Source organism: Aythya fuligula, chromosome 5 (genome assembly GCF_009819795.1).
Source record: "Aythya fuligula isolate bAytFul2 chromosome 5, bAytFul2.pri, whole genome shotgun sequence".
Classification (NCBI taxonomy): domain Eukaryota; kingdom Metazoa; phylum Chordata; class Aves; order Anseriformes; family Anatidae; genus Aythya; species Aythya fuligula.
In genome coordinates this window covers 10,852,381-10,875,983 of record NC_045563.1, presented here as the reverse complement: position 1 = coordinate 10,875,983, position 23,603 = coordinate 10,852,381, and the positions used below count along the sequence as shown (strand labels likewise).

The following is a 23,603-nucleotide window of genomic DNA, read 5'->3' as shown; positions in this document are numbered from 1 at the left end:
GTTAAATAAATTTACTAATGTGGGGGAAAAAATAAATCAGTAATACAGAACTGGGATAATTTTAGCTTGGAAGGGACCTCTGGAGAGCCGAGTCCAGCCCCCTACTCAGAAGCGAGGTAACGTCAAAGTTCAGGCAGGTTGCTCAGAGCCTGGTCCAGCTGTGGGTTGGGGACCTTGCAGGATGGGGGCTCTGCCAGCTCTCCAGGTCCCTGTCCAAAGCCCATCCAGCTGCTGGGGGAATGCCCCTGTCCACCACTGCTGTGCTCCCAGGGGTCTGTCTCCTCATCCTCCCTCCTCCTGGGGGCTGGATGCCCTTTCTCCAGGCTCACCCAGCCCGGGTCTCACAGCCTTTCTGTGCACATCGTGTGTTTTGAGCCCCAGCTTTCTCCAAGACTTGAGTTTGCTCATGTGTTTTCTGTGTTGGGAAGCCCAGAAGTAGCCACAGCAGTCCCCAGCTGGCCTCACAAGTGCTGTAAAGGGAACAACCACTTCCCTCAACCTCCTGGCACAGTCCAGCACAGAGGCAGCCCCCGTTCCTGCAGCGATGCACCACTGCCTGTCTCAGCTCAGTGTTTACCAGGATCCCCAGACCTTTTTCTGCAAGGCTGCTCCCCGGCTGGTCGTTCCCCAGCTTTTACAGTTCTGCAGTGTGAGACTTTGTGCCTGCACTGAACTTTGTGAGGTTCACAGGGTGAAGGAAAAATAACTCTGGTATGCAAATGGCTAAGTATAGAGAATGTAATCTCTGCCATCCCCACCCTCCAGAAGGGCCTGAAACATTAAACAAAACCTTTGCCATGTTTAATGCTACCTGCGAGAACAGGAAGCTTGTAACCGCAGTACCTGCAGCTCTGATTCTGTCCAAGTCCACCAGGACACTTCTGCTCCAGGCGTGAGCCACTCAGGTACACGTGCACTTTTAACGTTGAAGGTAATCCCTGCAAGGCACTTTCCTAAGAGCACTGAAAGATTCTCCACTGCTAAAAATATTTTTAATGAATTCTCCCACTGTTAGTGTTTTTTTTTTTTGTTTTTTTTTTGTTTGTTTTTAAACTTTTAGAGTTCACATCACACGCAGTCAATGTCAGGGTGCACACAAGCTGCTTATTTCCAGCCATGGGTATAGACACGAGTGGGTTGAGCCTTGCTGGCACAGCACTACGCCCAACCCAGTCAATCCTGCCACCTCTCAAGACGAAGCACAGAGCCACAGCCACAGCTCAGTTGCCTTAATAACCAGTAAAAGCTTCTAAGAGCAAGATGAAGACAGTCCATGGGCCTCACACAGTCTCCGGTGAGGCATCTCCACTGCACACTGCCTTGTATGATTTTATCTGAAGTACCCAGGCAGCAGAAACCACAGTTTGAAAACAATTCGATATTGTCAGTATTCCAAACTTAAATTTGGACTGAGTGTCCGGGAAACCCAAGGCTGAGCTTACTAGCAATGCAAATCTTCACTTACGTAAGAAGAAAAAACTGAACTCCTCTGTGCAGCAACACCACAGCATGCTGCTAAGACATTTTCCTAGTTAAGGCTGGTCTGGAAGGAAAGGTTTTGTGCTTCTTTCCTGTGACACAAGAGGCTAACTTATCTGCAGCTTCCCAGGAAGCCTGTTCCGAAAGATGATACGCTGTCAATTCAGGAAAAACACCATATTAGTCATAAAAAGATGGAAAGATCACCTACCATGAACTCTAGCCTTTGCCCCTGTTTTATAACCCAACAGCCAGTGGCTGCCAGCTAGCAGTTATTTCTTTAGGACCTTCAGATCACTTTTAGCCATTTGCACGTGTAATTTGTTCTCCTCCCTGCCCCCTGTAATAAGTCAAATCGGGTGAGGTTCTGAATCACAACAGCAGAGCTTCCTTTTTTGGGTGAGAAACTGTAGAGAGCTCCAGGGCAGCAAAGTCATCCTAAAAGGAACCACTGATAGGGCACGGTGAGCTCCCACCCTTGCCTTAAAGAACTGTGAGCGAAAAAACAGAATCCAAACAGAAATTACACTCCCATCTTACTCATTGACACAGTTCAAATGATGGCACACTACGTAACAGCAACCCCAGTCCTTTATTTAAAGTCTTCAACACATCCATCTTCCTCAGGAATACACAAAAAAATGCCCATGCTACTCCTCTTCGGCTCCAGTCCGGGAGCAGCCAGGAGCCTGCAGAGCACGCACCATACGTGTCCATCCCCTGGCACAAATGCCAGACAAGGAGAGTATCGCCAGCAGGCACAAAATTTAGGGCTGGTGCAGAACGACTGACCCTATGACAAGAAGAGCTCAATTTAAAGCTTCCCCTTGCATCCTAAAAAGCAAACCCTTGGGAACATATTTCAAAATGCTAATAGGATCTCGTGCCTGAAGTCACCCTCCTGCTGTTTCTACTCTGCCTTAATTACAGGAAAATAAGGGACACTCGGAGCGCTCCGGCTCTCAGCACTGATAATCCAAGTCACACGGCAGCAAGAGAACCGGGGGCACACGGAAAAGCTCCACGAAGAAGCCAACTTTGGGGAAAGAACGTGCAAAATTAAGAAAGGAGAAGTCATGCTGTAACAGCAGGGCAAATTTGAAGCTGTACAGGTAACAAAGACATAAAAACACATCCTGTCACGGCTGCTGTACTTTGAGGAAAGTTACACATAAAGGGCATGGATCCACATCCTTCAACCTACGCAGTCCCAATACTGCCAGAACAGCTGCCTTAAGGCTGACTTCCACGTATAAACTTACATGAGTTTAAGACTGGTTTCATCTTCGTTATTATTTTATCTTTCATTGAAATTTGTGATGGGAACTGGAACAAAATAGCCCATGTTTAAGTTGGATTAAATATCCAGACAGATTTTTTTTTTATAGACTTTTCTAAAAATGCCAGATATGCATCTCTCCCTAAACTGACATAAATACATTTCAAGTTGGACTTCACAGAGCAACCGTCGTTGCTTATTTTTATGTGGGAGAACGGTTAGAAATGTGAAAAGAATTTGGAATATATCTGGAACTGACCCTGCTTCTGAGCAGTTCTCTTGGCTGTTTTGGGAAAGGCAGCTAAATATATTCGGTCCTTAGTGGCACTTCAGGAAGGCAAGGTAAGGACAGCATCTCAGCCTTCATTAATGCACACCTGATGAACGAACTCCACACATTTTTATTATCCAATGCTCAGTGAAGACACCCCCACCATATCCCAAAGCTCAGACTTTTAGAGAGGCTGGGCGTCCAGAGGCACTATCACGTTTGCAGCTTTAGGCCATGGTTCAGTAACCACAGGTTGCAGCCCTAAGACCCTGATGACAAGAACGGCAGAAATTAAGATCTCAGGCACTCGAGGGTGCCTAAGGCCTCAACTGGCACAGAGGGATGCACACGTTAAGCTGAGTGCACCCTAAGTACATCTACAGACACGATTACTGAGCTCTATGCAAAATCAGGGCTTAAGAAAACAGCGTGCAGCTTCCTACTGCAGAAAGCTGTAGTCATTGCAGGGAACAAAGGTCCTTATAAATAAAAGCTTGCACTCTGGCGATCTGCATACGCTGGTGAAAAAATTGAGTGGAAGATTTTAGTATTAGGAGACAGTTAAAAAGAACAGATCACGTTGAGCCACAGACCAAATGCACTTGGAAATTCTTAGACCTCAAAAAGCTTTTTAAATCAAGTCACCTTTTTTTTTTTTTTTAATGCTACAGCTTCAGTCAGATGTATTAGTAAGTGTGATACAAGCTCTTTGGCAACTACATCAAGACTGGATTGGAATTCTCAAGTGAACCTTGCAAAAGACTTAGAAAACGAACCTCAACTCCGTTTGAAGCATTATCAAGGCAAGAATCTAGTAAAAAGCTTTAAGAAGTCCTTTCCACTTTCCCAAACAAACTTGCTCGTGGTTCATCACCCTATTCATCTTTTCCGACACGGGTAAGTTACTCTGAATCCCGGGCACTATACGCAGTTAACGGCTCTGATACATTCGCAATTGCTTGGGGAAGTCTTACAAGTCTTCCTTTTGGTAACAGCCACCCAACAACTTGCATGAACCACCTCAAGTTGCAAGCAAGGAGCAAAATGCAAGCCTCCTAAGTGTGAAGGACCTACAGCAGTTTAACATTCCCACCTGATCTCGGCTATAGATCAGCACTTCTGGAAACCAATGCATTAAAACATATCCATAAAGCAGAATCAACTTGCTAAAAAAAGCCAACGAAACGAGTCTCTTCAGTTCTGACTCACAGCTGAAGCCATTTGTTTCTCGTAGGTGTAAAAGCAACTGACTCACTCTCCCATGTGAATTATTTGGAAGAAAAAAGGTTGGTTCAGCTTCAGATGATAAGGGCTCGCTGCGCTGAATGTGCTGACTAAACCACCACCCGAGCAGTTTCTCCGCACCGAGAGCGCAAAACCGGTGCCAGCCACAGGAGTTTTAATGATGCAAATGAAATATTTCTTGGCAAAATACTTTAGCTTAATATTACCTGCAAAAAGGAATTGCAACTGATTTTCATCTTTCTCAATGAAACAGTTCTGAGAAATGTTGAATGTAAGGATGCTTATGAAACCCGACTTCTGCGCTCTGTGTGTTGCCATGTAAGACGAGTGAGAAAGCACAGGCTGCACATCCTCCCCATGAAGACAGATTTAGCAATGACTTACCTACCTCGTCCTGACTTTTCAACAGAATCTAACTAGAAAATAGGTCACAGCCTTCAACAAAGGACAATTCCTCAAGCCCTCGGTAGACGGCTGCTCGTTACTAGCAACTTTATCCATCCCCAGGACAAAAGCAACGCTGACTTCCTTCTATGGGACAAAAGAGCAGCTCTGCCCAGGATGGCTGTCGTTTCAACAGCTCATGCCAATGTGCGTCCCAGCCTCCAAACCACACTACTTTCACGCTGTCAAAACACGCCTTCAGCATCCAATGCCAGCGTCTCACGGAATAAAATAGGACAGAAAAAGTCATCAGAAGATATTCTAAAGATATTCTACCCAATCTAAAAATTGCAGATTAGAAGAGATGCACTGTAACATCGTGCACACAGCAGCAAGCTTTGAACCTCAGGCCTTCAGATCACTAGCCCTGACTACAACGCTAGCAAAGCTAACGTGGCAGTTTTTGCTGCTCTACCATGAATTAATCCTAACCTCCATTTTGTAAAGGAAAAGAAACTGTTTACTCGACAGCAGAGACCGCTGGAAATCAGGGCTCGGCGATCATGCCAGCGCGTGCCTGCCAGCTGACCGTCAAAGGCTTCCTTACCCAGGCGATCCCGGCTGCAGCGCCCCATCTCCGACCACAGGAAAGCCTTCGGGGAACAGGAAAGGGCTCCAGCTGCATCCACACTGCAGTGTGCACAAAGGAACCGTGGCCACCACCACCACTGGCCTTTCCAGAACCTCTGCAAGGCAGCTGTAGCTTCGCTCTGCCCCAATGGGCCCTCACCCACGCCCTCGTGCTGCTACCTCCAGCACAAGGGGCCACAACGGCTTTGTTGGTCCCATGGAAGAAGAGGGACTTGGGCCACAGACTGAAATTCAGACTTCTCGGCCATCAGCTATCTTCCTACCCAAGCAAGCTGACCTTCTGGTGCCCAGGAGGCTTATCAGAGGCTGCATAGCTCCTGCTGGCAGAGGCTAGGAGAGGCTGGGGTCACCTCCTGGCTTTCTTTCTGCGTTTGCTGCAGATGGGGGCGTGGGGAGAAGCGGTCAAGAGAACAAGAGGAATTTAAACCAACAGACCTCAAGTCAAGAAGCACACCGTGTTCTTAACTGATACCTTTTCCTGGTATAACCCAAATATGCCATAGAAAAGATCCTCACAAGCAGTGCTCAAAGTCTGACAGCTCTCATAAGGTCATCTCAAAACACTTCAGGACAGCTTCTGCCTCCCCTGCTAGCACCACATCAGCCACACGTTGTGCCCTCACCCTTACCCAGGGCATTTTCCCATACGTCAGTGTCTGCGGCAGTCAGAGGACTACATCTACCCCGCAGCAAGCTTCAAAGCTGCTCTAACGTAGGCTGAGGAAGCGTGAATTTTCCTCAGGTCCACATCCACACACCTGAATACAACCGCCTTCAAGCTGAGAGAACAGGCTCCAAGCTCCTCTGACACAAAGTCCGCTCCACGAGCCTCTCACTTCACCCATTACATGTCACCATGCCTCCCTTAGCGGAGCTGGGAGGACAAGGAAAGCCCAGTCCCAGCCTCCTGGCTTAGCCCCCACCAGCAGCGAGGCGCAGAACTTGACGCACCAGTCCCTGCAGCGACCCGAGGCCGTGAATCACAGCCCCAGCAGCACGGCAGCACCCTTCTGGTCATCCCTCCCGTCAGCTTCCCACCTGTGGCCCAGCCCCAAACGTAAGAGGCACGCACCCAAAAGCGGCAGCTTGAGGCTGGGCTAGAGAGGTTGCTCTGAGCGTGCTGCACGCACGTTTTCCCCCCGAGCAGGAGCACGCTGCTGTTAGGGCAGCACCCGCTGCCTGCCTGTTCCACCAGGCTGTCTTCAAGGGCTTGGCAGCAGGTGCCCAGCTGGCCTCCTCCTGCTAATCGTCCGCAGTCCTCTTTGTTTTCCCCGCAGCTTCAGGCCCCCTCCAAGTCAGTTCTTCTGGGGAAAAACAAACAAACAAGCAAAAACAAGGCCAAACCAACAGCAGCAACACAGAGAAAAATAAAACAAAAGCAGAACAGCAGCCTCAGAGGGCAGCAACCTCGCACCGAGCGGGGCTGCAGAAGGCCAACATGCATTAGCAGCAGGAGCAGCCCACGGGGGCACCCCGTGTGCCCATTTTGGGGAGAACAAACACTGCCTTTCACATCAGGCTACTCTGACACGGGCTTGGAGGTGATCTCACAGGGAAAGCTGGCCGGTGCACAGTCCGGGAGCGAGACAAGGCCGGGCGAGCCACGTGGGGATGCGCGCCGTCCTGCCCTGCGCCAGCGGCACGGAACACAGCCAGGGGAAACAAAGGCTGGGGCGAGAGGCTGTGCGGCACCAAGAGCTCTCGGAATACAAATAAGGCCCGTTCCTGTTAGGCTCTGCGCCGAACACGCTTGCCTACCCACTGCAAACCGTGACAGAAGCTGCTGGGGAAGGGAGCAGCCGGTTGTGCCAGTCCCGGCTGGCTGGGAGCAAGGGGCAGCGAGCAGCAGCCACAGCCCGCTGAGATAACTCCTGCAAAACAAGGTGATGTCAGATGAGCACCAACGCCGTGCTGAGAGCCCTGGGAGCAGCCATCCTGGGGCTCCCGTACAGCCGGCGTTGAATTAGGAAAGACTGAGATCCCTCAGCACGAGGGAAGAACGGGCTCCGTGCAGAGGAACACGCTGTGCCTGAAAGCCACGGGGCAGGTGATGCGTCTCCTGAGAGACCCCAGGAGATGCAGGAGACCTGAGCTGTGCCAGCTCACCACCCCCACAGCTCTCCTCGCCGTGCAGAACAGGGAAAGGGGTGCACTGGCTGCAGGAAAAGTCCCTCAGGAGGACGCTCAGCAGCACACAGACCTCACCACTTGCACCATGAGCACCAGCGCGCAGTGTGATCCACCAGGGAAGCCCAAAGGCCACACAAACCCTCCTCTGTGCTTGCTGACAGTCTCAGGTAGTCCTCACCAGCGGGTCTGGGCAGCTTCAGCCAAGGAAATAGGGCCACAGGCTTGTAGGGCCACGCAGGTGGCTTTATGGGCTTCCCAGGGCACCGTGAGCCTGCCCAGACCCAGTGCCTCCCAGGATGCCAGCCCCACCGGGCTACGAGGACCTGCAGAGATGATCAAGGAATTTGGCCCCAGAGGCACGAGGGCAGCAGCAGGCCAGCTTCACCGAGGACTTTCGGAGGGGAACGAGGAAGCAGAGCTAGAATAAACAGGGCTGGCTGTGCAGATTCCTCATCAGCTCTCACTCCAGAAGCAGCACACGCAGCAACAGCTTAAATGACACCACGCGCAGATCTGGCGAATTCGTGCTGAACATGTAAGACACCGGGCTGCCGTGAGAGACTGGGAGTCAGCTCCCAGCAAGAACACCGAGCGGCGTTTCAGTATCTATTATACAAACAATACAGCGGCGAGGCCTTACTCAACAGGAGTTATAAACACGAGGAACTGGAAGAAAATGACTTTCAAAACCCTCGCTTGTAGCTCAGCTCGCTCTTCTTCCGAGATACGCGGCATGAAAATATGCGCGTTATACTTCTGGTACAGGGGAAAAAAACTCTAGGATATTCAAAGCTCTGCTCGCCATGGGAAAGCAACAACTGCCAAGGTTAAAATGGCAGATTCTTCCTACATTGCTGAAGAGATGGAAGCCACAAGCTGCCCCTGGGCAAACGGCCACACCCTGCACTCCTCTCTGGTTAGCAAATAGGAAGAAGATTGGGAAGAAACAAGCCCGTGGCAGGACTGCCAGGGAGCAGCAGCCAGGTTTACAGGACAGAAGCAATGAGATCGATCACCCCAGGCTCCCCGGGCTCTGCTCGAGGTGCAGAGCTGCTGCAGGTGTTGACCAGAAGCTGGCACAAGGCTCACGGGATGAACGTGGGGCTTGGTTCCGGACTCCCCACTCGCAGCCACCAGCTCCAGGAGCCGAGCAGCGCTGCGCTGCCCTCAGAGAAGAGCGGTCCCCAGGCCCAGCAGCCGCACTCCACGCCCTAACATCTCCTCTGCATCCCCGCAGCCAGGATAAAAAACCTCTGCCTCACCTACCCGTGCCTGAACTCAGCTTCCTCTTGGCAGCCAGGAGTGCAAACAATTCCACTTAACCATTTGGGGGGAATTCTGCACGTCTGATGCCTCGTGCCTAGTTTTAAGCCCAAAATAGCACAGGGCTGCTTGTTAGACTGCTCGGCTTAATTCACCCTTCATACCTACGCGGCTGATTTCCATTGTGGGCGCTAAGTCTCCATTTTGTCAGAAGGAAATTCCTCCTGTCTCCCGTCGATAAAGAAACACGCTAATCTTCAAAGTATTTGCCAAATATTTAGCTGCACTCTCATGCTGCCACAGACACATAACAGCGCGCAGAACCTGTGCACATCAATCCGGCCTGTCTCCTAACAGAGAAGCAGGCTGTAATTAGCACTGCACATCATGACATGAGGAAGATTAGCGTGTTTGGCATGATAGCTTCCTTATTAGCTGCAGGCAGAACCAAGTTCCTTGTCAGTGGAACCATACTGTGAGGGCATTAGGACACAGATAAAAGGTGTCTCCTCGTTGCCATTGACTTGCTTGCAACAGCTTGAAGGAAAGGGAGGAACACACGGGATGGCCTTTAATTGCTTTTAAGGGCATTCCTCGCTGATGGAACCCAAATACACAGCAGTGCAGATTTAGGCCCATCCCCTTACCTCGGAGAGACTGGATTATAAACTTTTATCCCCACTCTGCAGCACCAGATGGTAGCTCACATACATTTCAATTATTTATTGAATAGGCACTTTGTTATACTAGGGTAATCCCACGCTGCAGAGAGAGCTGCACACTGTTTTCATTGCGAGATATACTTTTCACCAAGTCAGTAACCTTTTCACATTCAATGAACACAATAAATAGGATTTGGAAAAGCAATTTTATAAACAATTAGATAATTGGACTCTCCATCACACGGAAAATGACAACACGGGAATCAAGCTGTAAGACCCAGCCACCAACAGTGCTACAGGAAAAGCGAACCGCTCTTTGGCCTGCCCCAAATCCTGCCCTTGAGTTTTACCCTAAAAGTAGCACCGTGCCCTGCTCCAACACGGTTTATAGCCCTTAGATGCTCGCTCGTTCAATCGACCAGCTCAAAAACAAGTTCAAAACCAGCCTGCACTTTGCAGGAGACGTACAAAGCTCCCCCAACAAAACAAATAATCGATGCTCCCCTGGCTGCAGCCTTGCAGGGCAGATGTGATCGAGTGGTTAATTATTCAGTTGGCAATCGCATTACTGACGTCAATAGAAGAGTCCAGGAAGTGAATCCTCTTAGTTTGTTAGTGTGACACAAAGAGTGGTGGTCCCCACAGAAATTAAGGAGAACCAGCTGTCCCTCCCTCCCGGTGCTGTGGCCGGCAGGACCACGACACACATTTGCATCTCCTGAAGCGAATCGCCCTTCCCCCCTCCCGCAGGAAATCCTTTGTGTTTTTTGTTGTTTGTTTTTTTTTATTATTATTATTTTTTTTTTTCTTACCAGATATCCTTAAGAGCCCAATTAGCCGTACAGCCACGGAACAGCTGACGAACGGGACACCGCGCTCGTGAGCGAGGCTCTCTCCTCCCAGCTCTCGCTCCACGGGGCAATCCAGCCACCTTCACCGTGCATTATGCCTCCCAGCCTCCCCAGCTGAACAAACCAGGGCCCGATTGAGCACGAACTGATCACAGCAAGCACCGGGGGGGGGCTCCCCGCAGCCAGCAGGCCAGCTTCCACCCTCAGCCTCACCCCCAGAGCCCACAGCACCATGGACATAGGGTATATTGAGGGGGGGGGGTGTATATAAGGGGCGAGGCCCAGCCCTGCCGTGAGGGGCTGTGGAGGCCCAGCACCCCCGGGGGGGGACCCTCCCCTCTCTCCTCTCCCCTCAGCCTCCCCCCGGCGCCGGGCTCACCCCACTCGAGGAAGTCGGAGACGTATCGGTCCCTGCGGAGCGGCGAGTCGCGGCTGCACTCGGCGTAGACGCCGACCAGGAGGTCGAGCAGGGTCTCCACGCTCAGCACGCTGTCGTGGCGCTGCGGCCCGTCCAGCACCAGCTGCTCCAGCCGCTTCAGCCGCACCTTGGCCGACATGGTGCCGAGCCGCCCGGCGTCCCCCCCTCACACACACACACACACCCCACACACACACAGACGGGGCCCGGCCGTGTCTCCTCAGCTCAGCTCAGCCCCGCCGCCTCCGCCTCCTCCTCACGGCCGCGCCGGGGCCGAGCGGCTCCTTCCGCGGGCTCCGCCTCAGGCGCGGCCGCTCCATGGGCCGCGCCCCGGCCGCTCCCGCTCCGGCCTCGCCCCGGCGGCGGGAAGGGAAGGGCCGCGCCCGCTCGGCAATCTCCGGCGGCGCTCGGCAATCTCCGGAGGTGCTCGGCAATCTCCGGCGCCGCTCGACTCCGCTCGGCAATCTCCGGCGCCGCTCGGCTCCTCCCCGGACACGCCCCGAGCGCGGCGCACGGAGGGGAGGGAGGGGAGGGAGGGGGGACTGGGCCCTGCGCCGCGCCGTAGCTGGGGTGGGGGTGTCCGGGCTTTGGGTTCGTCCCCGCAGATTCGCCACGGGGTTAAAGGGGCTGCGCAGCACTTTCGCCACGCCGTGGCATGGTGCTGGAGGGATTTTAAGGGGGTCCCTGCACTGCTGGGAGGCTGCGGGGGTCTGGGGGGTGAGCTGGGCTCTGCCAGGCTACGGCTTCCCCCAGGGGGCAGCTGCTGCCCCACTGGGCTGGTGTCACCCCATGGGGTCCATCCCTGGGGTCACCCCTGGTGTCCATCCCTGATGTTATCCCCCTGGTGTCACCCCCTGGTGTCACCCCTCTTGTCACCAGGCAGCTCTGGCAGCCCCCGTGCCTTGCTGGTGGTTGAGGCAGCAGGGTGAGCACAGACCTGTGTGTTAGCAACTGCTCGTGCTCACCTGAAGGAGCTGGGTGCAAGGCTCTCAAGCTTTATGAAGTGCCTTTTTTTTTTTTTTAATATGTACATATATATATATATATATATATATATTGCATTTCAATTTATTCTGAGAACTGTTCTCTCTGGAGATTGCAGCACCTCCAGGCAAGATGCTGAATAGCGTGATGGGAGTTTACCTCTCTAGGAATGTGGCCGGTCAGGTCCCGATGCAAAACTACACTGGGAAGGATGCCTCTGCTTAGCTCGTCTCCCCGGGTGATTAGATGGAGCGAGGTGTGCTGAAAATCATACAATCATTAAGGCTGGAGGAGACCTCCAAGATCATCTGGTCCAACCATCCCCCTGCCACCAATGTCACCCGCTAAACCATGTCCCTAAGCACCACATCCAACCTCTCCTGAAACACCTCAAGGGATGGTGACTCCACCACCTCCCTGGGCAACCTGTTCTGATGCCTCATTGCTCTTTCTCAGAAGAAAGGTCTCCTCATTTCCATCCTGAAATCATCACATGGAGATGGGAGGCAGCTCTGCGCTGGGTCTGCCAGAGCTAGCAAACCTCCTGCCTCCAGGAGCTGGAGCTGGGCAGGAGTTTGCATAGCAGAAGTTGCAGTTGCTGGCATTCTTCGTGGTCAGAAACTGATGTGTGAGGTTGTTGAAAGACCCGAATGATCTCGACCATCACCTTGAGGGTCAGCCCCAGCCAGTGCTTCATCCAGGGAGCTGCCCTTTTCAAAAGTTCAGGAGCACAGCCAGACAGAGCTAGACAGAGCATTACGGAGCAGAAGGTATTGCTGCCAACATGACAGAGGTCCAGCAGGTGACTATGGAAATACTGTTTTCAGGAGCTGTTGCCCCTCAGGCATGTCTGATATTTCTTTGACACCGAATACCTATTGTATCTGAAAGCTATTTGGGTCATAATAACAGCATGCTGTGCATTTGGACCTACTACCTGGATCAAAAAGGTATAGGCATGTTGGGACTTGTTAATTCTAAAAAATGCAGTTCAGTAGAGGATACTGTGAATCATTGTTTTTTCACTGAGAACATATAATTTTAAAACAAAGAAAAGCCACAGTGGATTAAAAAAAAAATTACAGCATATTCTTTCACAAGTTTTCACTGTTCTCCCTCTATGTTTCTCCCTGGTTACAGTTGTTTCACCTGACCTCAAACTGTTTAATATCATAGATGCATTAATTTGCAGGATTCTTAGCATATTAATAATCCTTTTTTTTTTTCTTTTTTTTTTTTTTTTTCCTGGTGTTACTGTTTTATTTAAAATGAGAGTTTAGCATTTTCCACTTATTACCACTTTGGAGACTCATTTTTGGACAGCTTATCAGGGTAATGGAGCAGAGTTCTAAAGATCCAGTAGTTTGTTACAATAATACAAGAGAAAGTTATCTGTTTTTTCCCCTTCTTATCTGTTCCTGCAGATGGTGATTATCACAACCTTCTTCAGCAAGAAAGAGTGTATAAAGGAAACTGCAGCCCGATGAAGACAGAGCTGTTCTCTGCCTACCAGTCCTCTTGGTCTGCTCTACATTAGCAGGATTCAGGGATTTCAAGAACTATTCCTGACTTACACCGACCACTGACGAATCAGGTCCTATGCTGGGAAGACAGCAGATGGATGGCAGATGATATTGAAGCCTGCTTTAACAACTATGGAAGGTTTAGTGTATAGAACCCACATGTGAAAAGGTATTTGAGTGGTACCGTAGTTATTTCAGAATTAGCTGAAAGATTTCAAAAAATCTTGTGAAGGGTTACAAGTTTTGTGTATTGTAAACAAAGCTGGATTTTCACAGCAAGGTTTGCAGTTGCAAAAAAACTACCTAGCTGAAAAGTGACTTTTGGTATACTTATTAAAAATGTATGTAAGCTTGAAAATGTAGCTGAAGGTATTCTACTTCTGTTACTCATGTGTGCCAACTCCATATACTAAAAATAAGTGTGATCTGGCTAAAATGAATTAAATGATCCATCTTACTGGTTCCTTTTTCCTGTGGTATATTTTAGTGGAAAAATACAGCCCCCTTTTCTGGAACTGTTCTGATTTTTAAGATCCTCTTTTTTTTTTTTTTTCTTTTTTTTTTCTTTTTTTTTCTTTTTTTTTTTTTTCTGGTTAGACAAAATGTAAGCAAAAGAGTTCTCACATATATTTTCTGAAATCGTTGCAGATTTGCAGAACTGAAGGAAAAAAGTCCATATGGCTACCAAAAAGTTCCTTCAGAACTAATCAACTTAAGTCTCTTTCCTCTCCTTTTTTTTTTTTTTTTTCTTTTTTTCTTTTTTTCTTTTTTTCTTTTTTTTTTTTTCTTTTTGGCTGTTCTCCAGGTAACTTAGTAACTACTAAAGGGAGAAATTCTGTTACAGAATTTTGACGGCAACAGGAAATAGCTGTGTCACTGCTTTATGACTTCAGGAAAATCCACCCACAGATCAGTTTGGAATTGAGAAGAATAAAGAAATAGGGAAGTCTACAGACAGAAATTGCAAATATTTCTCATTAAAAATTAAGGCCTTCATGCTAAAAAAAAAAAAAAAAAAAAAGTGAAGGCATCACAAATACCTACTTTGTCACATTCAGACAGAATTCTAGGTAAAGAGGAAAAAATATCAAGTTGCAAACTTTATTTGCTTTTTATTTCAATCGTTTTTACATTAATTAGCAAAGGGGAGATTCTGAACAGCTAGAAAACCTAGCTAGAAGACGTAAATATATTCTACTCATTAAGAAAATTAGATGGAATTTCTCGCTGAGAGAGAAGCTTACTAATGTGAGGCAAGAGAGTTTTCCAAGGATTCAGAATACAAAATAAAATTAAATTGAAATCATAGAAAGCTCATAGTAATAAAATTTCAAAAGTAGAATATAAGAAAGAGTTAAATCTGACTAAGAACAACATGACTGGTTTATTTCTTCTTGTTATCGTAGAGTTTCCTTCCTGGAATTATTTTTTAGGAAACTGTCACCTTTCCATCACTGTTTGTATTTGGCAATACTCTAAAAAATTCCTTATTGCCAAAAGCAGTGTGAATCTACAGCTGTCATCCAGACTGGGAGCCAAAAATAATCTATCAGTGGGGGCTGTCTTTGATGACATTTCATCATGTGAGCCTGAGCACTGAGGTAAGATACTCGATATTAAAAACAACAGCTAAGTCGCCATTGGAGACTGTGTGGGGTTAGTGATGGTGAGAAGTGAGCACAAGATTTCTCAAGGCGAAGTCTCTTGGTAGGATGACGGATGCTAGAACTCTGCTTCATCTTCCAGGGAGCTCTGTCTGCTTCAGCTCACTGCTAATGGACTAGTTTAGCAAGGGGATTTCACAGATGCTCTTGTCTTCGCACATGATGATGAGTGAAGTGGGAGGAAAGAAAGGGAAGTTGCTCATGAAGAAGTGCTGGGAAGAGCTGAGAGTCTGTTCGTTTCCAATTTTCACTAAAATGCTTTCTCATAACAATAATAAAAAAAAAAAATAGCAGCAAAGCCATTTGGCAGGCCACCTTCTACTAAGTGCATTCTGCCATTAAGTGCATTTGCTGGCAGTGCTTCTGCTTTGCTCTTCTACATACCTAGAATTCAGTCATAGTATAACACAATATTTTGAAGTGAAGGTGAGGCGCACCAATCTCACCTAAGATTTTGCACTTGGTGGGTGCTTTCTTAAAGAGAAAAAAAAAATAAAGAAGAAAAAAATCCTTGGATGTATTGGTAGATTCTTTTAGGGATACATCACTTCTGCCTGGTTTGCTTTGATGGATTTAATGAGCAAGAAGCTGTCACAGGCTCAGAAACCATACAAACCTGTCACTTCTTCCAGTCTAGATGCAGCAGGTTCCCAAACATATTTTTTCCTCCTCGATATTTTTTCTTGCTCATATTGTTTTCTTTCTTGGTAATTTATGTCTATTTAAAGTTCACCTGAAAGAAGGGAACTTGCCTCCCTGCTGCTATTTCAGGAAACCATCATGGGTATTGATCAGTATGTTTCCTAATTACAGGCAGTTTAATACAAGGAGCCTGAAATGGATCACATCAAATTAACCAGCTTCTCATTCCATTCACGTCTTGAGAGTAGCATTAACTGAAGTGGGCAGCTGTTTCCATCAAAATCATTATGAGGCCACTTGTTCTTTTTTTTTCTTTCTTTCTTTCTTTCTTTTTTTTTTTTTTTTTTTTTTTTTTTTCCAGAATTTGTCTGAAAATGACTGAAGTGTCAGGGAATTGCAGTTTTAGATGAGGTCATTGTTGCGGACATCTGGAACAGAATGTCATCACCGCATTGAGGCAACACAACAGCTCAATTTTATTTCAGTTCTGATTTCAAGTCCACAATATCCCAAGAAAAGCAATGGCTCCATGATTTAGTCTGCTTAGGCACGTGATAATGTTGAAAGACTGGCAAAACAAAACAAAAACCAGTTAGACTCATGCTACTTCAGGGATCTTCAAAGGAGGTGGAAGCAGTAGGGATGATAAAAAACAACAACAACAACAAGAAGTACTTGTCAACAATTACAACATCTTGCAAGTAGCAGCACCACGTTTTGCTATCTGTATAGTTGCCATTTTTGTCATTTAATAGTATTGTGTTACTGCAACCTCACATCTGCCAGACTCAGTCAGATCAATCTTTGTTTGAAGTGTGAAAAGCATCATGTTGCTAGAGGCAATTTTTTGCGCCTGAGTAGATGCTGTACCAAGATTATCCTGTTTTGTTTTGTGGGTTTTTATTTAATGATTTATTTTGCTAGATACACTGGCACCATGGTTCAGCCAAGCACAAAGTAGTATTGTTCCTCATGGAGAATAAGAGGAATTTTAGGTGATATATGCAAAAAGGAAATGTGATCCTTTTTCTTAGCTAATCTGTAGGATTAGTTCCCTTGGGTTGCTGAGAGTAGCAGTGTTTTCCATATTGCATTTTAAATTAATGTTGCATTTTATTATTTTATTTTTTTAATGTCTTGAGAGGAATGACTATAGGAAAAAAAAAAAAAAGAAAAACTTCTTCAGTCTGTCTTCTCTTCTGTACCTTTAAAAATCTGTCATTGACTTTAATAGCAGTGTTCCCATGGAGATAAGCACAACTAAATCTACCTACAAGGAAAAGAACTAGTCTGCTTTGAATGAAATATTTTTGCATTTTAAGTAACGTTACTTTAGTACATACTTCATTCTTCTATGACAGAGTGCTCTTTGATTTTCAGAAAATGTATAATCAAAGTAATAATAATAATAATAATAATAATAATAATAATAATAATAATAATAATAATAATAAAGTGAATTCTACTGTATTCTCTTCCCTGGTTCCCTCTCCACAATGGAGAATCCATAGATAATATTTTATTTTTTTGGTAATGAGAAGTTGAAATCAGAAAAAAAAAAAAACACGGATTCCAATCTGTTTTATAAGAGGCAGAGCTTAAATAGCATTCAGGAAAAAAATACAGTTATACAATGTCCAAAAAGCAGCAGGAGATAGTGTGCAGAAAACACTTCTACTTCTTCGGTAATGGTGACCTGGCAAACCACCTTTGGCTGCTGGTGTTTTATTATGAATTTCCAGGCACTGTTCAGAAAGGCAGAGGTGGGACCAAAATGGCTTCAATTTATTCACAGTATCCTGGGGCAGTGAATAAAATAACTGTACTATCTTCAGTATCAAATACCCTGAAAGGCATCTCTGGGTAAATCTCACTTTCCTGTTCAATAGAGCCTCTTCCAAAAACAAAATGACTTTTTTTCTGACAATGTGCGAAAAAGACATTTTGCTCCTATTCATTTGCTCTAACAAAGCATTCACCCCAGCTGTAGGCTGATCCTAGCTGCACCATTACAGGCTGGATTTACACCAATGCTGCTACCTTTGGCTTCTGGCTTACCTGGTGTTCACAAAGCTGTGCGGAAGCCCCCCATCTCACACATTATGCCAGCAGTTTCCACAATTTCTAGCAATATTGACAGTGATTCAGAAAAGACCCAAACTTTGTAGCACCGCAGGTGAATGTGAGTGCTGGCCTGGCCTGACTGCCCTCCTCACAGCTGCCTCCTCACAGGGAGTGGTGATGAGCTGCTCATCCTCTGGTAGATGCTGGTGGCACCCAGTGGGACTCTGCAGGGTCTATGGGTGTCACACTGCCTTCCGAAATGGAGGAGAAGGGGAGACTAAAAGTCAGGAGAGACCCTGAAGAGCTGGACACGCACCAGCTAATTCGGGTTGGGGGTTGTGTGGCGGCTGGTGGTGCTTGTGGGAGTGCATTCACCCCCTCCCAGAACAAGTAGCAGCCAGCTTTGCTCACTAACTTTGGCAAAGGAGAAGGAAAGGACAACTTCTAGTTCTGCACTGGCCTCCAGCTGGCTCTGCAGTCATCAGCCCTCAACCACTCGATAATAAAATGCCGTCTTGCTGTCCCCACGTTATCTTTTTTTTTTTCTTTTTAGATGCTCTGTATGGTTGTCTCTGTACAATGCTGAAACAATCTACAGGCCATAAGGAGCTGCGTCTGTGGGGTTTTAACTTGCAGACATGACTAAACACAGTGTTGCAGTCTCTCCGTTTTGGGTGTGGGTGCAATTCCTGCTAACGTGGGGTTGAGTCAGTGTCTGATCCTGTGTGTGACAATGTCACACATACACTTTATTGCTTCACACATGCTTTACCAAAGCCCTGTTTTCAGTGACAAAAGAGCAAGTAATGACTATGATATGGTACCAGGAGCCCGAATTCTTGGCTTGGAAGTCCTCTGGCCATCAAGTACTGTGGGAGGAGCAGGAGGGAGGGATTCAGCAAGCAATCACGGGTTCAGAGAGCTGCTTCCCCCTTGCAAGATGTATGGGCAGGCACACAGCGACCGAGGAGGCAGCTGCGGTGGTTATTACTTGTTGTTCCGAGTCTGTTAGCTGTGATGGGGAAACAGGGACGTCTCTGAGTGCAGAAATGATGACTCTTCAGTGGCCATCGCCACAGGCGGAGTGCTCAGGCTGCACAACCCAGAAGAGCATGCAGTCATGATTGCTCTTTCTAAGAGGATTAATGGTTAAAGAGAGGCTTCTTCTCTTCCTGACGTTAAGCAGGAGGGGGACAGATCCACAGCTACAATAAATTGTCATTGCTTCATTGGAGTCAGCAGCAAACTGCAGAGGCTCACGATGTCAATAACTAAACTCCCCAGGGCAGATCTTCAGCTGGTAGAAATTGTCATAACTTCATTGAAATCCACTGATGTCCAGCTGACCCTGCTATTGATTTTGCTGGGAGTAGGACAAGGCCTAAATTTAATTTTGTGGTAGTCCAGGAACAGGACACATTATTTTGAAGCATCCATCGCTACTGTAATTAATTGGTGCCTGTCCTGGGCAAGGCTGTCTCTTTCAATCGTTAAGATGCCACTTGCCAATCTATGAATTGCCCTGCGGATGTGAAAATCTGAACTGACATAATATATGTAAAGCAGAAGGGGGTTGACTATTTCAGGTTTCATTTAGGTGTGTAGCCTATGTTTGCCTCAGGTAACATCGAGGTACTACTTAATCATGATAACACGATTAAGATGCAAATCCACAAGCCTAATTTAAATACATTTTTTTCCCTGAACCATCCAGCTGGGCGTAGTTTCTAAGAGTAAATGCAAAGTACTCACAGCAGGCTTCAGCTCAAGCAGAATCTCAGGGACGGCTTCCAAATGTAATCACTCATTGTCGTAATAGAAAGTCGAGGTCACCTTTTTGACAGTGCTGGGAGTCTAGGTATTATGCATGATTTTTTTGCTGCTTGCAGTACAGCATCACAGAACCGCAGAATGGCTGAGGTTGGCGGGGCCCTCTGGAGTCCACATGGTCTCCAGTGTGTGCATAAAGCCTCTTGTCCTGGCACTGGACACCACCAAAAAGAGCCTGGCTCTTTGCACCCTCCCAATGTATTTACAGACATGGGTAAGATCCCACCCCAAGCCTCCCTCTTCTCCAGACTGACCAGCCCCAGCTCCCTCAGCCTCCCCTCACAGGAGAGGTGCTCCAGGCCCTCCAGCACCTTGGCAGCCTCCAGTTGCACTCTGCAGTGTGCCCAGGTCCCTTATACTGGAGGACCAGAACCAGGCACAGCACCCCAGGTGCAGCTTTACCAGTGCTGAGCAGAGGGAAGGGTCACCTCTCTTGACCTGCTGGTGATACTTTGCCTAATGCAGCCCCTTTTTGCAGCAAGGGCACATTGCTGGCTCACGTAACTGTCATCTTTTCTGGGAGAAAGTGGCTTTTTTGCAGGATTTGAGAGGACATCGCCCCTGGAGCCAAGCTTCGGAGTTAGACAACCAGATGAGCCACTGCTCAGCAGGGCCAATACATCCTCTGCTCTGAATATAAAGAAGAGTGTGCTATGCTAACCACCTTGTCAGTCTCACTGGTATTATACACCCGTCAATGTTCCTCCAAAACCATTTGACTTGAGAGAGCCTGCTAGAGGAGCAGCCATTGCTGCACGAGGCAACATGCAGCTTCTGTTCCAGGATCCTGCTGGAGCCCCCTCAAAGCACAAGGACAGCGTTGTGTGGTGGCACACACTGGGATACAGGGCAGCAGCCCAAGTCAGAGCCATGCTGAGCCCTGGACACCTTTCCAAGGATTTTTACACCAGCACCATGTCAGCAGATACGGCGTTTTGCAGCAGGCCCCGACCTGCCAAGGCATGGCCTGGTCAGACTGGCCGTGTCCCTCTGGCTTGTTGGTGCTGCTGTGAGCAGCTGTCCTGTCCGCATGGGACAGGATGTGACATTTTTATGCAGTTGGCTCAGGTTAAGCCCAGATGTCTTGCGAGTTAACACCTTTTCCTGTTCTGCCTGCGTCTCCTCCTGCCTACTGGATTTCCCCTGGAGAGTAACTCCTTAGGCTTCAGTGAATGTTTACTTCATTTTCACTACCTTGAGGCAGGGCTGTGGGCTCATTCATTACAAAGTATGAGCTGTAATTGTGTTTAAATGGCCCTTTCTAGTTATTGCATGACCATGCAGAAGGGTTTTTGTGTTCCCATGGGCACACAGCTAAACTTCCATGAGTTTTGCTAGCAGACTCCTTCCCCGTCACACTGAAGGACGGTGCCAGCTAAGAAGCAATCTTGTGGTCCTTTAGACTATGGGCTGGGCATATGCTTAATATCTCTTTCTTATAAAACAACTGATTTGTAAGAAAGTCATATATACCTTGGGAAAGTACTAGCTATAACGTGATCAAGTGGCTTATGATGTGAAAAGGACTAAATACTTGGAACATACATTGTTTTGATCTGATATAGGTCATGTTGCCTCCAAAATAAGTCATCACAACTAGAGGAGTATTATAGCCATACAAAAGTTAAGGGAGCTGGAAGTCTGTATTTTAAATATGAGTGAACCCACTGTTTTATAGAAGAAAGTTAGCTAATACGCAGTGTGAGCATGTGTTATAGTGAGCCTGGGTTATTAGCAGTCACTTGGTTTGGAAGCCCTCAGCAAATAAATTTGCTGTTTCAGGACACAAAAGAGAGCGTGGTATCTGCTTTGTCAGTAGTCACTGCTGAAGTGAGTGATAAAATAGCAGTCTGTGAAGTCTATGAACTGTACTGACATCTCACAGCTTTCTCAAGGTTGTTGAAAGAAATGGGCAAGAGAACTGCGGTGCTAAAATAGAGGAAGAAACCAATCAGACGGTAAAAGAGTCTTTGTGCTATGAATACTTATGAGGGAACAAGCCCAGCTAGCTGTGGTCTGGCTGCATGCAACTCCAGAGCCCAGGTCGCTATTAATCACCTCAACCAGTTAGTCAATATTGATCCAAGATAGAAAGGATTCGGGAGCAGCAGAACACAGGAAACATTTCCCAGTGGATGTGTGGCCTGGATTCACACACTAATGCTCGTTCCTCTGCTTGTCGTCTGCAGCATTTCCGCAGCAGCATAGCCAGCTCTGCCCCCCCTCCAGCTCTCCAGCTGGAGTACCCACCCTTCCCGTGCCTGTATCCTCCAGCCTTGCAACGTGCCAAAGCATTTACCACTTCCTCCTGGCTAGTCACAATACTCCCAGTTCCCCTCCTGTCTCCCACCTACCTGTTTTGGGTTCTCATCCTGGCAGGCTGGGCAGGCCGTGCTGCTTGCCAGGCGGTAGGAGAGGGCTGGAGCCTGGCTTGCCCCTCTCTCTGGGAAGGTACAAAAACAGAACCTCTCTGCTTTACTAAATCACCCATTTCCACGGAACTTGCAGGCAGACAGTGTCTTTGCTATTTCTGTGCTTTTGCCAAATTTGGTAGAAATCGAGTGCAGTAATTGCTGGTGCAGGGGGAAAGACTGACATATAACCAGAAGACAGGTTGCTAAGGAACTCAGGCTGACAAAAGAAACAACCAGAACACCAGGCGTCGGGGAGCTCTGACAGGGGCTTGTAGGAATGCTGATAACAGAAATACCTCCATGATGAAGAACCAGATGAAGGACAGCTGTAGAAATACCACAGAGGCTTTGAGGAACCCAGCTCTAGATAGGGACATCACAGAAATGCTAAGAAGAGCTTGGGGTTTTGACTGAGCGTTGTAGGAGAGTTATGAAGGATGTTAGCGTCTCCAGATATAAACAAGACAGGGAATGTTTGGTGAGGGTGGCACAAAAGCAACTGAAGATCAACATGCAGCATGATGGATAATTTGCATTCAAAATCCAGTTCAGTCTCTGGCAAAGGAACATGATAAGGCCAAAAGGGAGGGCAAAAGTCTGATAGGACAAAGCAAAAGCATTTATTTTGTGGCTTGCTGGAGATGACAGGGCAGAGTAGAAGTCCTAGCAGTATGCGAGCATTTTTAAGGGTGGCAGTGAAGGGAAGATAGCAAATGGCCATTAAGGAACAAAGCAGGAGCTTTTAGTTATGAGGAATTCATCTGCAGAAAGACAGAGGGAACTCTTTAATGAGCTCCTCAACAGAGAGGTGGGCAAAGGTGAAGAGCGAGCAGCTGTTTTCCAGACAGCCAACCTGTTTTCCCAAGAAATGTTGAAGAAGATGTGAAAGACACTTGGGAAACTTAGGACTAGCAAGGCAGCAGGGCACAGGCTGTTCCTGCTGAATTACTGAAAAATGGGTGGTGGAGATAAAATGAAAGCCTTTACGAGCTATTTTTATTGGCTTGGAGGTTTGAAACAATAATGGAAGGGTTGGCAGTGACCTAAATTGCATGCCCAGTTTGGAGAAAGGGAAAAAATGAGAGTGTGAGAACATAGGAACCTGCTCTTCAAGGACTGCGAGATCTAACTGCAACACCCGGGAGAGGCAGACCCCGATACTAGAGACACAGCCAGCCCTTCCAGAGCACAGGAATCAAGACAGCCTAAGATGGTTTTGCTGCCTACAGCCCTGAAGGACTCTCAGGCAGTGCCCTGATCCAAAAGCACAGCTGTTGTGGTTCAGGCTGGGCACAGACGGAGACACACAAGCTCCACTCTCCTCCCCCACTGCAAAAGCTGTATTTTTAATATCTCTTCTTGTGCCTGTTTCTGCATGGCCTGTGAGTTTCTTCTCTGCCTCCCAGCCCCTGTCACTCAGCCTCAAACAGTACCCAGACAAAACCACGCTAGCCAGAACAGTCAAATTCCTGAGCAGCCTACCCTATACGAAACATATGTTTACTGCATCTTAAAGATCCCTTAAATGGAAGAGCAGCATATAAGCCTACCATACCTCATGAGATTTAGCCCAGTCCTAAAACAGTATTTATGGAACTACTGCTCTCGTTTCATGCTGTAATCTCAGCAAAATGCACTTACCACTGACCATATGGCGCAGATTCTGCATTCAATACCACCAGCGATGTCTTTATTTCTCCCAGTTTTATTGCAGCTACATACAATGCTGATGAGCTCAAAACTTTTCTGAATAGGACTCCCAAATACTTGGCAGTGCATTGCATGACAGTGCTATTTGCAGCTTGGCATTTCTCCCTGATTTATTGTTCCACATTAGTCATCAACATTA

At 47.5% G+C, this 23,603-nt stretch overlaps 1 protein-coding gene across 2 annotated transcripts in view; it reads right to left on the bottom strand.

Annotated features, from left to right (window-relative positions):
- The window catches only part of CDC42BPB (CDC42 binding protein kinase beta), a 94,186-nt gene extending 83,342 nt beyond the window's left edge, over window positions 1-10,844 (bottom strand). For both annotated transcript variants that reach the window (XM_032188912.1, XM_032188913.1), the window contains exon 1: window positions 10,595-10,844. In XM_032188912.1, coding sequence (XP_032044803.1) covers window positions 10,595-10,772 — 178 coding nt within the window. In that variant the 5' untranslated portion in view covers window positions 10,773-10,844. The remainder of the gene's footprint in view (window positions 1-10,594) is intronic.
- Window positions 10,845-23,603: the final 12,759 nt, after the last annotated feature.